At 44.2% G+C, this 16338-nt stretch overlaps 1 protein-coding gene across 2 annotated transcripts in view; it reads right to left on the bottom strand.

Moving 5' to 3' along the window:
* Positions 1 to 1033: 1033 nt before the first annotated feature.
* Positions 1034 to 16338, bottom strand: part of LOC126567781 (cadherin-86C) — a 96363-nt gene continuing 81058 nt past the window's right edge. The window contains exons 2-14 of one of the 2 annotated variants that reach the window (XM_050224083.1): positions 13307 to 13587; positions 12994 to 13238; positions 11777 to 11860; positions 11553 to 11678; positions 11339 to 11488; positions 11150 to 11264; positions 10885 to 11077; positions 9437 to 10817; positions 9233 to 9363; positions 7834 to 7924; positions 4863 to 5122; positions 3618 to 3921; positions 1034 to 3539 (exon numbers count right to left, since the gene is read on the bottom strand). In XM_050224083.1, coding sequence (XP_050080040.1) covers positions 1125 to 3539; positions 3618 to 3921; positions 4863 to 5122; positions 7834 to 7924; positions 9233 to 9363; positions 9437 to 10817; positions 10885 to 11077; positions 11150 to 11264; positions 11339 to 11488; positions 11553 to 11678; positions 11777 to 11860; positions 12994 to 13238; positions 13307 to 13587 — 5776 coding nt within the window. In that variant the 3' untranslated portion in view covers positions 1034 to 1124. Of the gene's footprint in view, positions 3540 to 3617; positions 3922 to 4862; positions 5123 to 7833; positions 7925 to 9232; positions 9364 to 9436; positions 10818 to 10884; positions 11078 to 11149; positions 11265 to 11338; positions 11489 to 11552; positions 11679 to 11776; positions 11861 to 12993; positions 13239 to 13306; positions 13588 to 16338 lie in introns of those variants that run through there. The other variant, XM_050224074.1, reaches the window with a different exon arrangement.

The raw sequence follows: 16338 nt of genomic DNA, 5'->3' as shown, positions 1-16338 counted from the left end.
TGTTCTCTATCATGAATTCAAGTGGCTTGAGGCAATAATGCTACTAAAAACTACGTTCAACATTACTCACATTAGCATGCGCACACATCATACAGACCTGTGGTTTTTGTTCGCTATTTACATTGATAGGACAGAAAATATGAGCACAAGTGTCGTTCTGCTGCAATGGAAAGTGCTCGAGAGAAAACTCGGAATTTCGTATTCTACTTCTTATGGCAATTTTCTTGCGGAACCTATGATATTAGTGGTCTGCTTACCGGACAGTCGAAAGCACACTATGGAGCGATTCCATTTTGGGTAAAAGGAACAGAACATTGTCGTAACTAAGCCACTAAACAAAATTTACAAATTAAAACTCTCCATTTTTACAAGGTAAAGGATGCATAAGGAACGCGTGAAAGGCGGACTGTGTACAGTGTCAACTTATAAGACTACAATGAACAATTGCATCTCATGCAACACTTTAAAATAAGCTTCGAAAATGGTTTCCTAGCGTCCGGTTCACGTGTTATTGTTTAAAAACTTTTATAAAGCTACTGTACATAAGCTCTTACCGAAGACAGCGCAGAAGGCAATTCGATGGACGTGAAAGCAACCTAACCATAAGCACGAACATGTGACTACATGTCTTTGTACGCATGCCGGGTGCAACGTTGTCGGAACACCGAGAGGCGGACGAGAAGTGTTTCGCTAAAACAGCTAACCTAACATAACATCCAGCTAGTTATCGCAACAATCTGGCTACGTGTGGTGTTACACCACTCTCTAATTCTGATGTCTCTCGCGCTCTATCTTTCTCTTCCAACGGTCTATTCCAACAGTTTGACGATACTATTACTACTAAAATGTATTCCTACTGTTAGCTACTATTACTGCTGCTGCTGCTACTAATAGCTGAGGGCTGGAACACCACTATATGGCAGTTGAAAAGGGTTTGTCAGTGTGTATCCAAGGTTGAAACGGCACTGCTTTGTACTACTGCTACAGCTACTGCCTTCGTCGGTGGCGAAAAATCCTGGCAAAGCCTCCGGAGCCTAGTCACTGGACCGTTTCGGTGGTCGATCGGCGGCCGAGGGTGTACGTTTGCGTCGTTTGGATCGCTGCCGAAGGCTTCCCGCCCGCCGTTAGGAGAATGGCGGTGTATCGCTCTCCGACCGGATCTGCCGGATCCGCACATCGTCGTACGCAATGGTGAAGATGCTCTTCTTGTCCGCAATTTTGTTGCGTTTGCCCTTGGTGTGCAGCAGCGAGTTCATCGCGATACCCGAATCGTGGTCGTCTTCCAGCGTGGACACGTTGAGCGTTTTCGCATTCGTGGCGGTCGTGTTGGATGGTTTGGTGCTGCCACCGGCGGCCGGTTTGGCTGCCGTTTGTGGTGCCGGACCGGTCGGTGCTGCTGACGAGTCGACAATCTTGATCTGTACCTTGTTGTCTCGACTAACGATGGGAGGCGTTTCGGGGTAGAGATAGTGCGGAAGCTTGTCCGGTGGTGCGGGTACCTGTGGCCCTGTACCATACTCTGCCTCGAAACGGTGCTCGGAATGCTGGAGCAGTGGATGGCTGTTACCAGCTTCCGAGCCGGGATGTTGATGCTGCTGGGTCTGAGCCTGTTGTACCTTGCGCGCGTGCTGGATGTCTTCCTTTAGCAGTCGTGCCTCCTTCGGTGGACTGGTACGGGGTGCTGGTTCCGGTTTACCCTTGGTGCCAGCTTCCACATCTGGCTTCTTTCGGCTACCGCCCGTCGTAATGGTTGTGGTGGAGCTAGTTGTGGTAGTGGTGAGCGTTGTTGTACCTGCAGCCGGCTGCTGCTCTTGACGTTTGCGGGCTTCGCGCTTTTCGAGCGAATCAGAATCCTTTCCCAAGTTGTAGTACCAATCCATGTACTTCGGGTTTACAGCGTGCTGTTCCCCACCGGCCGTTGTCTCGTTGAGTCCTTCCTCCTTCGAGAGCGATTTACTCATCCGCGGTGGTTTTGGCGCAGGACCTTTTGGTGGCGGTGGAGCAGGGATTGGTCCGGTGGACTGACGTCGGCTAGGCGACTCGGAGGTTGTGAGGCGGATGCGGGTGGTGGTCGTTTCGGTTTTGTCGTCACGGCGCGAGATGTGCTGTTCAACGGATGCCTTTGGTGAGACGGTCACCGATTTGGACGTTTTCGTCACCGAGTACCGATAGTCCTCCACGTCCGATGTGATCTCGTCCAGGCTGTCGGCGGAGAAGTAATTTTTTTGCACAACGACTTCCTTTTCCGAGCCGTCCGAATCTTCGTAGTATTTGACATTCTTTCGGTATACTTTCTTCCGTCGATTTTCTCCACCACCGCCGACTCCATTGCTGCGCCGTGCTCCACCACGAGCCTGTTCACCGTGCAGCGAGTCTGAAATCTCCATCAGCACGTCTCGCTTGAGCCGATGATCCTTACCGTTGCCCGTGCTGCCGTGACCATTCCCATTGCTACTTCGCGATAACTCTTCGTTACGCTTGCGGCGTAGAATACTAGTGCGCGTTTCCTGTCCACCACGGCGATGGCTACCCTGCCCGTGATGATCACGCCCATGATGTTGCCCGTGGTGCACTAGCTCATCGTCCTCTTCTTGAATCGGTGTACGGATCTTACGCTTCACTGATTCCACCACAATGATGCGCCGGTTGGACTTTCTCTCACCATTCGACTCTCCGCCACTGTGTTCTCCACTGAAACTACCTTTTCCTGCCCGGTGCTTCGTCTTTTTGCGGTGTCGGCGACGCTTGATTAGATACACACCATCTGGACTATCAGGTGGACTGTACCGCACGTACTCGTACTCGTCCTCCGACAGTGAGTCATCGTTTTCACTTTTCGTTCGTCGTCTACCGAGTCCACCGATCCCACCGGCACCAGCACGCACCGGGTCGGTCTGCGTACCGGTGTCACAGTCGGTTTGGGTAGCCGCAACCACTACCGCCATTGACTGGCACGGTAAGCTCTGTGTCTCGAGTGCTTGCTCGTACTGGTTGTAGCGTTCCTCAAGTTTCTCCTTTTCCAGCAGAATCTGACGTAGCAGTGCGTTCTGCTGTTTGAGCGAGTGTTCCAGTTCTTGGTGCATTAAGGAATGGGTTGACACGGCCGGTTTTAACCGACTACCATCCTCATTCTCACCCTGCTCACCCATTTTGCTTCGACTGCCCTGAGCTGCACCGATCTTCACCTCAGTCACGTGTTCACCCCTCCGCACCGGCACCTCGTTCGGGATGGTCTGGATGAAGGTGGTGCCAGGCAGTAGCTGATAGTGTTCCCGTATGATTTGCTTCCCGTTTGCTTGCTCCTCGATGTACCGCCGCATCAGAATCTCCTTGCCACCATTATCCACCATTATGTACTGGGGCTGATTAGCGGCACCGGGCCGCTGTTGCTGTTGTTGCTGGGGTATGTTAACGTAGATGTTTTCCTCCTCGTTTCGTCCGCGTGTTATCAAGCGCAGAATTTCCGCATTGCCATCCTTGATGAAGTACTGATCGCGGGGCTCTATATCATCGCCGTGCGCAACGAGCTGTGGTGGTGCCTACAGGGGGAAAAATACACACACAAAGAAATGAGCATAATACCACTCTTCCAATTTCGAAGCTTGCGAAATTCTTACTGCGTGTCCTTGTCTTTTAAAGCTGCCGCGACGCTCGTAGTTGAGATCGCTGCCTCGATCCATTTCATGCCGACGCATGGAGTCGTCATCGATCGGCAGCACATCATCGCCAACTGGTTTGCCACCATTGCCCGCTCCACCGTGATGATGATGGTGATGATGGTGTATGCGTTTCAGCGACTGGTATTCCGGATCGTGCTCATCTACGTCCTCTACATACATGTCCCGATCAGCGTTGAGAAGATTCGTTCGCGATCGGTGCATGTGCGTATCATCCTTGGTAGATTTATTCTTCATATCACTCCTGCAAAGGTAGTAAGTAGTGCCACAAACGTACCGATTAATGACAAGTCATAATCACGTTTATCACGACAAGTCTGTTTTTTTGATTTTGGAATTATCGTACATACACATCGGTCATCCTACAACCAGTCTTACTACACTACGACACCACTACTTCACCAGCTAAGCTAACGATAGTTGAGCTTAGGAAGAGCATCAGAATCTTCTTCAGGCTTGTTGTCAATTAGATTTAGATAAGGTCTAGGAGGATAAGACAACAACCGTTTTGATGTCTACTAACCTCTTCCACAAAGACTACACCTCATGCTCTAGAGTAAAGTAAAAACCACATTAAATTCTACCAAAAGGATAGAGTCCCCAACAAAATATCTACCAACTACTACTAAGTACATTATTAGGCTCTCTATGATGGCTTTTGGAAAGAATGGCTGCAGAAGAACGTTAAAAGCCATAAAGCGGAGGCTCCAGGTCTATTTAATTTTGTACACAAAATAACCTCTACTAAAAAGCCCAAGTAGAAAAGCCGGTTAAGACGTAGTGCAAAACCGAAGTAGCGCTTCATCTCAACCAGCTTTAAGAGTTGTTGAATATAGACTTTATACTGGTCAACATTAGATACTCACAAAAATATACTTTTTGTAACGCCAATAAGTATGAACACACTTCACGATGTGCTTGAAACACAAAGTCAAACATTACAATCCCCACGCTCTCTTGCTGTCTGTCAATTTTTACCTCATCATTCAGTAGAAATATAGGAAGAAGGGATAGTAACAACAACCTGCGATTGGAAGGAAAATTGAACACAAAAAACTTTCCCTTCCCTCGTCTCGCCCTTTTTCCCTCTTCTCACCCACCATTTAATCCCATTGGTTCACTTAAGTTTTTTGTTTGTTTGTACTGATTTGGATGCTACCACAAAAAATGGCCGCCGTTACTGACCTAATTTTAACTGTATGCTTCTCTAGCTTCCCGCCATCATTTGCTCGCTTCCGTTCATTGCCGTCGTTGCCGCTTTCGTCCTCGTGGTTGTCCGGTTCGCCATCCCGATTGTCTCCCCCGTCGTCCCCGGTCCCTGCCGCTAGTGTGCCTTTGCCAATGTCGCGCCGTCCTCGGTACTCCCAATGCGTCGGTTTGGTACGGGAATCGGTCGATCGATTCGCTGCTGACCAGGCTTCTCTCCGTCCCATCCATTCGGCGACCTGTGCGTCGTACGGTCCACGGGTATCAACCGTACGCGGGTTGATGAATGGTGTAGTAATGGTGGTGAGCAGGATGGTGAAGGCAAATGGTGACGACAATGAATGAAAGGCCATTTTGGCGGGCGAGGAAAATCGCGCAAAAATTTGGTTCGCGAGTTTGAGTGGTGCATGTGTGTGTTTTAAAAAAATACATATATAGTTTTTGGTAGCAAGTTTGCAATTTTCGCGTAATTTAGAGATGACGTAAATTTGACAAATAAAAAACGCATCGTGATTTACAGTGCGTGCAGGGCAGGTAAGGCAGTATTGTAGTGCAAGGAAATTGTTTTGTAGAGGGTTCGGAAAAACAAAAACACGAAAGTCAAACGTGAAACGAAAAAAAAACACACAAATATTTATATGCAAACGTTGCAGGCCGGGATTGTTCCAAAATAAAACGGGAAGAATGGAGTAATGAAAATGGATAGGTGGAAAGAAGATGGATGAAAAAGATAGTATTTAAGAGGAAGGTCCAAAAAGGATAAATAATCGACGAGAAAAAAAGAATGAAAGTAGAAATAAAATAGAAAGAAAATACGAAATGAATTAATATAATTTTGAGCGTACATTCTATTCATTCAAACATAAAAAATGAAGTAATGTGAAGGAGATATTGGACAAGGAATAGGAGCAGTGTTGAAAGACAAAAAGTATTTTAAGTTCTAAACACAAACACACATACACAAAAATGCACATTCAAACAAAAAGGCATGCAACTTTGTTTCATTAAGTTGTTTATCCTCTATCCTCTAGACTTGTTCTGGTGTTGTCGTTTGATTAATTTAAAATTTCTCGTAGTTAATTTCTCGAACGCTAAACTGAGTGCGGGTAAAATTACCAATACAGGGTTTCGATCCAGATAATCGAACTTTTGAATCACTCAGCGTAATTTTCCAATCACACAGGGGAATCTTACATTCGGTAAAGAACGGGTTATACGCAGAAAATAGTTGTAGAAATTGTTGTATTTGTAATTCTCTTTAAACCAGTGCTGATTGTCAAATTCCACAGCCACAATGCAAATTGCTGCTATTTGAATGTCAAATTCCCTCACGTAATTGAAAAGCACCACAACGGGTTTGCAATATTCCACTATCTTTTAAAAAAGTCCCCCAAGTGATTCTACTATCCCATCAAATTCCTGTAAGGTTGCCAGTAAACCATACTATAGCCGAACAATAGACGGAATAATCTCACTTTTGCGCGAGAGCCGAATAGCTTCTTATTACTCAATGTCTCTATAAACCAACTATCCAAAACAACTCATTTGTCCTAAAAGTTTAGGCTAGAGCTCTTCAAAAATCGAACTACGAATGTTCCGTAGCTTCGAGGGTAACGATGATGGTCTTTCACACGGCAGGTCTAACTATAAAATTCCATTCGGATTGTTATTCTTGCAACAAAGACGATGGAGATATTAAAAACTACGATCATACAAGAATCGTAACTCTCGGTGTAGGTAAATAGTAGATGTTAATGGATTTTTTTAAAGTTTTTACGTGGTACAGGCGATATCCTGGGTGGTTTTCACAGTTCTCCAAGAACTGACTAAATGATGAAAAAAAAATCCATTCGAAAGAATTCGTAAAACTATAACCTACACTCTCTATAAACACCATCTGCCAGCTTTGTGGAGCATGGAGTCGATGTTCAATGAATCGACTTAGTTTTTAAATTGTAAAGCTAAGCGGAAGATCTTGTGGAGGACTAACAGTTTATAATGCTTCTCTTATCACTTTCAAAGCATAGCTCTGACTAGCTTTAGTATTATGGAAGTTGTTTAAGGAGCAACAATTTTTAACTTTTGATCCTAATTCAATCATATGATAATTTCTGAACGGAAGCAAAGTAGGGATAGAAAATTGAAGGTGTTGCTTATTCTTTTTCCACATCTTGGGTTGATTTTATCTGTTGTAAGTATCAAAAGCAGTAGTTGCAACAATATATCGTAGGGTGGTCCTATTGTTTTGACCGTTATAATCACTATGCAGCGGGTTTGAAAAACTTTGGCACGTTGGATACGTCATCAATACGACTTCCAACAATACAACTAAAAAGCCTTGTCAAAAGTCGTAGCAGATATACCCTAACTAGTAAGAAAGCAAATTCTAGATAAAAGCGTATGCATTACTCGCCAAAACAGAGTCTACTACACTGTAAAGAAACGTTTATGTACAACGATTGTTGATTAAGTAGGGTGTTACCAAGATAATCACTCCTGGTGCTAGATCGGTGAAGCTATGCTTCAGCAGTTTGAGGTTTTTGTTTTTGTGTAATACGTTTCGTTCGTCCAATTAAAGGTTACAGTTAACGGTAGGGGGCGAAGGTGCAGGGTTTCCCGATTGCCAGTCGATTAGCGTGCCCGCGTGTCCTTTTATATGTACGTGTAAAGCAAAACCAATAGCGCAAAACAACAAAAAACACGTGCCTGTTTCTATGCTGTGCATTGTGCACTGTGCTAAACCAAGTGATGATGTGCTTAAAACCACTAATCAGTCTCACGGATGCTGGGTATGTTGTGTGAGTGCGAGAAAGTAGTTTATAATGCGTACACTTTTGCTGGATTCTTTCGAACAGTGCGCAAGGGCTGGATGTGGTGTGGAATCGTGGAGGATAGGGATTTAGGGTGAAGTTGGATGTTGCAAGATGCTAAGGGAGTACACGAAATCTACCTGCACAGATTTGGATTGCTTTCCAATTCCTTGCTTTCTATGAACAAGATGTACATCATCTTCGATATTATTCACGCGAAGTATTCTTTTTCTGAGAAAAACAAACCAAGAGACGGTATAGAGATAGAGGGACAGACATAGAAATAGATTGGGGTAGATGAAAAGGAAAGCGAGACAAAAAGAGAAAAAGAGAGAAAAAGGAGAGAGAGAGAGAGAGAGAATGCGAAAAATATAACTTATTATTGTTTTAGTCAGTGATGATGTTTGCTGGAAGTTGTAGATGAGCTTTGCCGCCCGAATTCACTAGTAACGGGGTATTGTGTTTGTGATAGAAATGGCGCTGAATCGTGATATTTCGTGACGGTTCGAGATGGTAGTAGCGACTAGTAGGTTCTGTTTAGAAGGTGTTCGTGTGAGAGGAAGAAGGTGAAGGTGAAAAGTAGTAGGTATTGGGGCGAGGGATTGAGTTGTTTTACCCGCTTGATGTGAACACTGGTAATGTATATGACCGAATCATAGTTGGCGTTAATGTATATTAGTAATTGCAGCCTAGCAGTTAGAGTGTTGGTAGCAAATGTAGGAATAATGATGTTATAAATCTGGCAATAGTAATGCAAACGGTAGAAGTAGTGGCGGTGTTGTATGATAGTATCGTCAGAGTACGTTGTATGTTAAGAAAAATCCCACAGTTTCATTCAAAACAAAAAAGAACAATGTAACCCCTGTCTTATAACATACGCGTGAGTTAAATAACAAATACAAACAAAGTTTCAAAAATAACGCACACACACACAATAAATACCTCTTAGAACAAAGTATGAAACCGATGCAAGAAAATGAATTAAGAAACGAGCTATAATTGAGCCATAGAGATAGATCGTCAAACCCACAAACACCAGGAAACATAATTCAAACAAACTACAAAACAAAATACTCAAACACACAAAGAAAACAACCAAATGAAAAAAAAAAACGAAACAAATAAACTAGCAAACTATCCGGATAATAGAATCGCTTCATCCACTCCGACAGCGCTTACGACATCAGCAAAGAACCGATCGTTCGATTAGCAGCAGTTTTTGATGAAATGTATGTGAATGTATTTTTCGTGTATTTATGAAGACTTATTGTAAATTGTAGCTACCGATGGGTGAGAGGAGTCTGGTAAAGGATTAGTGTAAGTGTTTCTTGTGGATGTGTGTGCGGATGTATTTGAATTTCAGGACATGTACTGAGAGATGAAGCTGATAGAGAGCGCGTGGGGGACGTTACGGTACATGTTGTAAGTGTGAGTGTGTTCTATGCAGGTGTGGAGGAACAGATGATGGGGAATGATGATAATCCATCGAGAGGAGAAAATCTGCCTCCAGGCAGGCAGAAACCATAAACGCACACTTACCGATTGGTAGCATTGAGTGGACACCTTGGGCAGATGCAACAAAGTAACAGCGTCAAGATGCCAAGTGCCAACAGTATCGCGAGAAAGATAAGCAGCCAGAACAGCACACGGTTTTCGGCTTTGTAAAGGATCTGTCGATACACACGCAAAGAGGAATTTTAGAGTTAGTAAATGGCGTTACAGCTCGGATGCGTTTATACTTACAGCGCTGCGTTCCTCCTGGCTAATGATGTTAGTTACCGTGCCGTTGATGGATAGGCGCTGCTGAATCTTTGCGATATCCACTACCGAGTCGGCATCGTAGAGTATCGTCGCGATTACAACCGAACGCTCGGAGCCACTGTCCCCTCCACTAGCGCCGTTAAGGTCTGTCGGGATGCCACCATCACCTGTGCGATAAGGACGCACCTCCTGGATGATGACACGCCCGCCAGTAATATCGGCTAGTGTGTCCTGCACCTTCTTCCGGTCCGGATCACTGCCCGGGACGATGAATGTGACCGTTCGGGTACGACTTTCTGGCGGATAGACGCGAATCGTCGCAGTGGAGTAGCGTACCGGTACACCCAGATCAAATGCTCGTGCTGTCAGCACGAACACGTCCGTCTCCTTTTGTTGCTGTTGACTATTGGTACCGGTGGAAGCGAGATTTGGCGGTAAAACGCCAGCAGTTTGCCGGCGTCGTCGTAAACTACCCACCGATGACTGGGAACTGGTGCGTGGCACAAGCGGTGCGTTCAGTTTAAGCTCGCCGGTTATCGGATGTAGGAAGAACTTATTTTCGTAGTTGCCGTAGATGAGTTCGTAACGAACTTCATTGTTTGGTGCTTCAGCATCTGCGTCCGTTGCTCGTATAAACGCGGGCACGGTAAAGTTTCGCAAATCTGCCGCCAGAATAAACTCGTACAGCGGCTTTTCGAAGGTGGGTGTTTCATCGTTAACGTCAATCAAGCGAATAACGAGTGGCACTTGGGCACGGTTACCGATACCATCGTCATCCCGTGCCTCCACGTACAGATGATACTCCGGCATCGCCTCACGATCAAATCCATGATTGTTAATCGCGACCGTTACCACACCGGAAGCGGGATCCAAATTCAGCGAGGTGTTGTGTGGACCAAGGATCTGCGTATACCGTACACGACCACCGAGTCCAGCTGTATCGACGTCGGTGGCGTGCACCTGCACTACCCTTGTGCCTGCTGTCATGTTTTCAGGAAGATCGACGATGTAGTCGTTCTGCTCGAACACAGGCGCATTATCGTTAACGTCTGCTAGGTATACGGTGACGTTGACCAGCGTCGACAGGTTGGTGGCGGGTCCGAGTTCTTGTGCGAGAATTTGGAAGTGGACGTATGTGGCGGTTTCGTAATCGAGCCGGGTATTGTCCCGGACGCGCACAACAAAGTTTGCATGTCCTTCGGCAACATTCGGTGAGATCTCGAACGTGCCATTGTTACCGAGCAGTGTCAACGAGAACACACCGTTTTTACCGGCGTCATCATCCATGACGCGTGGTGTATATGGATCAGTGAAAGCCAGCACCGTACCCGGAGCAGCATTCTCCTCCAGTCGAGCAACATAGCTGAAAAATGGGTAAGATGTTTTATAACAACGGTGAAAGTGGTACGCCTTTTAAGAAGTCTACTTACTGGTCATTCTCGAAATACGGCGGAGAGTTACTACGTTCGGGCAGGAAGAACGCAAGCTGCACTGTCGTAGCCATTGCAGGTGGTTCATCTCGGCTTACTTTCACCTCTTCCGCGATCACAGTCAACAGGACAGGGTCACCAGCATGTGTGAGGGCCAGTATATCGTCCAGTGGTCGTAGTAGAGATATTTCACCTGTGAGTAAATAACAGTAGTCGATAACCCTCATGCCTAGCACTATTTTTGAAGCAGCATATTACAACTTACCACTCGTCTCGTTGATGTCAAAGAACGATGTAAACGGATTACCCTCGGATACTAACCCGTACCGTATCTCACGTGGTACTCCCTTGTCACCATCTTCAGCATGCACTTGCAGAACCTGTTGAAGAGCCAATCAAACATTACCCAACCGTATCTGTTTGCGAGCAATTTATTACACTAAATTCTACTTACCTTGTCGCCGGGTATGAGTCCGGCCGGAAGCCGAGTAACTGGTGGTGCTACCGTAAATACAGGTGGCACATCTTGCACGTCCTCCACAATGACCACCACCTCTAGCCCGGCAATATTTCGCGTATCTTGACCTGGTTCGGCATACGCATCCTGAAAAAAAAACGTGTTAAGTGAAATTATTAGGCTGTACTGGTTACTTAACAGGACTACTTACGTTTGCCAACACCGTTAGATGGTACATTGCCTGCTTTTCGAAGTCTAACTGGCCGAGAAGGAAGATGGTACCTTCAGCCGTTTCGGGCGATATAAACTTTTGCCGAATCCCAAACAATGGTGAGCCCTGTGAGGGATTTTTTTTATATGAGGAAAGAAAACAAGCGAACAAAAAGCTAAGTAAACACTGTACTTCAGTTTCATCTTTGACTCAGATTTACTTACCCATAGCTCCAGATAGACAGGTTTCTGGAACAAAGGGTTTTTATTGGCCAGCACGTAGTCTAGCTCAGTCCCTTTTTTAGCATCCTACAGGATAAAAAAAACATGAAAAATATAGAAAAAAAAATTGCTAACTTAGTCGTACTACTTACACCATTTTCGAGTCCAACTAATTTCGAGAGCGTCAACTAAGAATCTTCCTACCGTAAGTAAACATTCTGTCAGTAACGTTTGACATCTTTTTAGCTGGGCGTCTGAAGTTAAGTTAGACAGTGAATGTTTACTTACGGTTGGTAGATGTTTAGATGACTTGGCTGTTTAGTTGGGCTCGAAAATTGTGTAAATTTTCTTCAATAAATCTACAAATCTCAAATTGAAGGAGCAGAAATTTTTTTTGCATCTGTAACATCTGTTAAATTGGATGGCGTGGTCATTTTAGACTCAACAAAAAGCGTTTCTGTTTTCAATTGCCCGTGAAACAGAATAACTGTGGAAACTGTAGGGAAGTCATCTTCCTTCACTGTTAAAATTAAACAATGAGACATTGAAATCGAGGCAGGGGGCGGTCCTATAGTAAAACGACATCTGCGCCAGTCTTCACGCGTCAGTACCACGCTTTAAATCTCATCCAAACTGTTCTCCCATACTGAAGACTGACTATTCAACTACGAGGTATCAACAAGTCATGTTAGCCATCGATGATCGGCGTGAGGCCGTTGAGCCAAGTAGAAGAAGAAGAATGATACATTGCATATCATATGACATATGTATGGCCACGTAGTAGGATAGTAAGTCCTCACTACGGGGGAACGGTCTGGATGGGATTAGAAGACCCGGTCCTGCCGTATAAAGATCAACAAACCCTTCTATTATCAATTAAATGCAACTTTTTAACACTCGAAGCATTGCCGAAGCTTACTGTCAAGCTCTGGCTGACGAAACAGGTGATATAAAGTTAGTTAAAGAGAAATAGTGATAAGCCGACTGACTTTCCCTTCAGCATTAAATGTCTTCAGGGTTAAAGAAATCCACAATATAGCTTTTGCGGTGGCCTACATCTTGACAAGTTGTAGCTTGACTATTTATGTATATACTTAACACATGCCAGTACTGTTCGTTCTGAGTTTAACAATAACAAATTATCTTTAGTTTTTTGTTGGCTGAGTTCATGTAATAATCATCCGTAACTGTATCTTAAGGAATAATGACGGTAAACTTACCTCTGGGACCATGATGATTCCCGCTTTGTGTGGAAAAATGATATCGTGCGGTGTGGTAAAATTGGTGGCAGTGATCGAGCAGCTCTGTATGGACATGCCACCCTTAGTGTCCTTAACCGACACCTGGAAGTCATAGTAGCGGCCCGGTTCTAGCCGACGCGTTAGTATCACATTCGCCTGGCAGATGGAATTGAACTTGGTGCAGGGTAACGTTTCAATCTGTACCGTCGACGACGACGCATCTCCTACAGGCACAAACAAAGTCAATGTTAAAATTCTACTACCGCACAAACCTACGGAGGATGACACTTACCGGCTAGCTCAAATTGTAGCGGATATTCAAACTCCTCGTCGGAAGCTCGCAACCGGTAAATAACGGAACCAACGGTTGCATCTGCTGGCACCAGCACCAATCGCATCCTGGTGGATGGATCGAACTTCGGATCAAGCCCAGCTGCCTCAGGCCAGCACGATACAAGTGTTAGCAGAGCAAGTGTGACCGGAAACCTATTCGTACATATTCGTTTTCTTCTCCCGCTGGTACTGCTGTAGGCACCCTCGTACGTCACTCCACTGCACGTCATCTTTTTATGGCTGTAAAAGAAGGAGAAAAAGAATGTACAAATATTCGATGCTAAATCTTTAACAGCTCTGCAGAAATGAATTTGAAATTTAGTAAACTCATCGTATTGGATGATAATTGCATATAAGTGATGAAGACTTCTTATCAAGACTCCTTTTTTATTAATGATTATGTTTAGGATATCATTCTGTTTCATTCTGTTTCATTCTTGATATATTCTATGATAAATACTGGAGGATTACTCGCATCATCAGTAGCATAATCAGTCTTGCGGTCTGGATGAATTTTATACTAATCCTGTCGTGATATAAACTGAAACTGCAACCATTGGGACACTGGGCCACCCAATTTCCTCTAGGATCTATTATGATTTTGACAAAGTATCTAACATATTTTATAATCCAAATTTAGAGAAAAACATGTTCTAAAGATTTTAGCTGTCGATGATTATATACCCAAGGCATGATGTAGTATTGTGTTTTAGCACACGATAATTAATAACATAAAAAATAAATAAATTAATTAATAAAAAAATGAATAATAAAATAAGAAGGCGAATTTTTCGTGGCACTTTTTGATCTACATGAAGGCACTGTTTCAGCAAAACGGCCTTGCCGTTCTACAGGAATAAAAAAGAGGCTGTGTTTCCTCGCAGAACGGACTATGATTGATCCTTAAACCTTAACCTATGCTTAATTTGTACTCCTTCGTTCACTCTTGAACGAAGGAACTCTTCTTTTAATTTTTGCTTTTGTACTGTATTTTTTACGCCTTGTATTTCCTTTGCCTCCTTTTCTTTTTTTTTCTTAAGCTATTCTATTCTATCCTACATGTTACATTAAAATAGCTTGACATTCCTGAACTAAATACTACTTCGAACTGAATACTATTGGCGGCCGGGGAACGATTCTATTAATAATCGTTTTGGGAAATAACACACATTACAACAACCATTATTGTCCTTGAAACATGAATAAAATCAGCCATTGTTTGTGGTAAGATTAACACTTTCATTTGCTGTTACTAGCTTCGCCAGACATTTGTGCACTCTGGAAGATATTTGCCGAAGTAATCGACTGTATGCGATAAAGTGAATCGACACCAGCGCATAACCATTATTCGGCATGCATATGCAGCTGTGTGGGACGAAAGCAGATAACGAAACCTTGCGCCCTAGTTTCTTCCAGTCGATCCAGCACTCGACCATCGTTTCGCTATATCTGATCGCTGAAGCTAATCGACCGCACACATTGCGTCGTGATGGCTGTCGTGATGGCTGCACCATTGCAATTGCGTCAGATTTATATTTCTCCGGTACACCAACTTAACACGTCTTGTCTTGCTGATTCGCTGCTCCAATCCAATGTGACGGTGGACACACAAATAATACACGTTGCAGCTTAAAGTCACAGCTTTACTTGCGTACTATGTCTTCGATCGAATTGAGCACATCTTACGCCGAGTGTTTCGTATTAAATGCCGATCAATAATCGTTACACTGAAATGTGAATAATTGTGCGACAACATTCAGTCGAAAACAGTACAGGAGATGACAGCGAGTGGAACAAAGCAAAAGGTTTAACATTGCAATTGCAGTCATGTCACTGTTGCGGTCGCAGAGTAGTTCATTTTTTTCTTTCTTGCTTTTGTTTGTGGTTAGTAGTTTCGACCACTGATTTTACTCGTTCGGAAAGCGCTTTACTGCAGCGCTACTATGGTGGGGCGCGCGCGAGTGTGTGAATAATGAGGGGCACGCCCGGCAGGGGTTGCACGTTTTCATTGGAGCTGTGTTTCGCACCGACACACGGGAATTACCTTCCTGTGCCGTGATTCAGCAGGACGAATGCGGCGGAAGGTCTTCAGTCTGCCAAACTGTCAATTAAATGTAACGCTCGAGATAAATGGCTAACGTAAATGGAGAATGGTTTGTCGGGTCGTCTCAGACCCTAAGATGTAACGCCATCTCAGTGCAGCTGTTTGAATTGGAGCTGCTGGAGAGCCGCTAGAAGAAGTGGGGTGTTTGCTCATTAGCATTTTGCTTTCTATTTTATGAGGCTACGATTTTGTTCCGGATACATACAAGCGGATAATTGACAGGGATGAAGGAGAGTGCAACCACATTGTTTGCTGTAGGAACTGTATCGAAGCATTATCCATTGGCTAGAATGCAAACTGATCTCTTCCGGATGCAGTCATTTGTAGCAAATATCTGACATGTGTGTTATTGACAAGGTCGAACATTAAGTGGCATATTGGTATAATACACGCTTGTAGTGCTTAAGAGAGATGATCCGATGGGCTAGCCTGTAACGGTGCCGGTTACAGCATGGTATGACTAGGAATAAAATGCCATCCAGATCGTTCCTCCGCGAGGACTCAACTATTAGCAAATCTCACTTCATCCATCACTTCAGGCATCTGTAAGTCTAGCAAATCATTGCGCGGCCAGCATGACCTAGCAGGTCAATAAACCATGCAGATGAATGTTGATCACAAGGGTCCAAGCAAAGTTACATCAAAATGATCAGATCTTTAAAAAATTAATATAGATCAATTTTAAATTGAAAAGACAGACTAAAAAATATCAGAGCAATAATCTTACAGCTTTATTTTCAAGATCTTACTGACCTTGGATCATGGAGATGTTAGAGCGTAAGAGTACAAAATGTCTTCCACAAAGGCTTGGCATTACCATCCACAGAAACCTATCTCTTTTCCCCCTTTACCTTCCTATTGAATTCCAAAACTATCCAACCGCAATG

Source organism: Anopheles maculipalpis, chromosome X (genome assembly GCF_943734695.1).
Source record: "Anopheles maculipalpis chromosome X, idAnoMacuDA_375_x, whole genome shotgun sequence".
NCBI classification, from domain to species: domain Eukaryota; kingdom Metazoa; phylum Arthropoda; class Insecta; order Diptera; family Culicidae; genus Anopheles; species Anopheles maculipalpis.
This window is presented reverse-complemented; position numbering and strand designations above follow the sequence as displayed.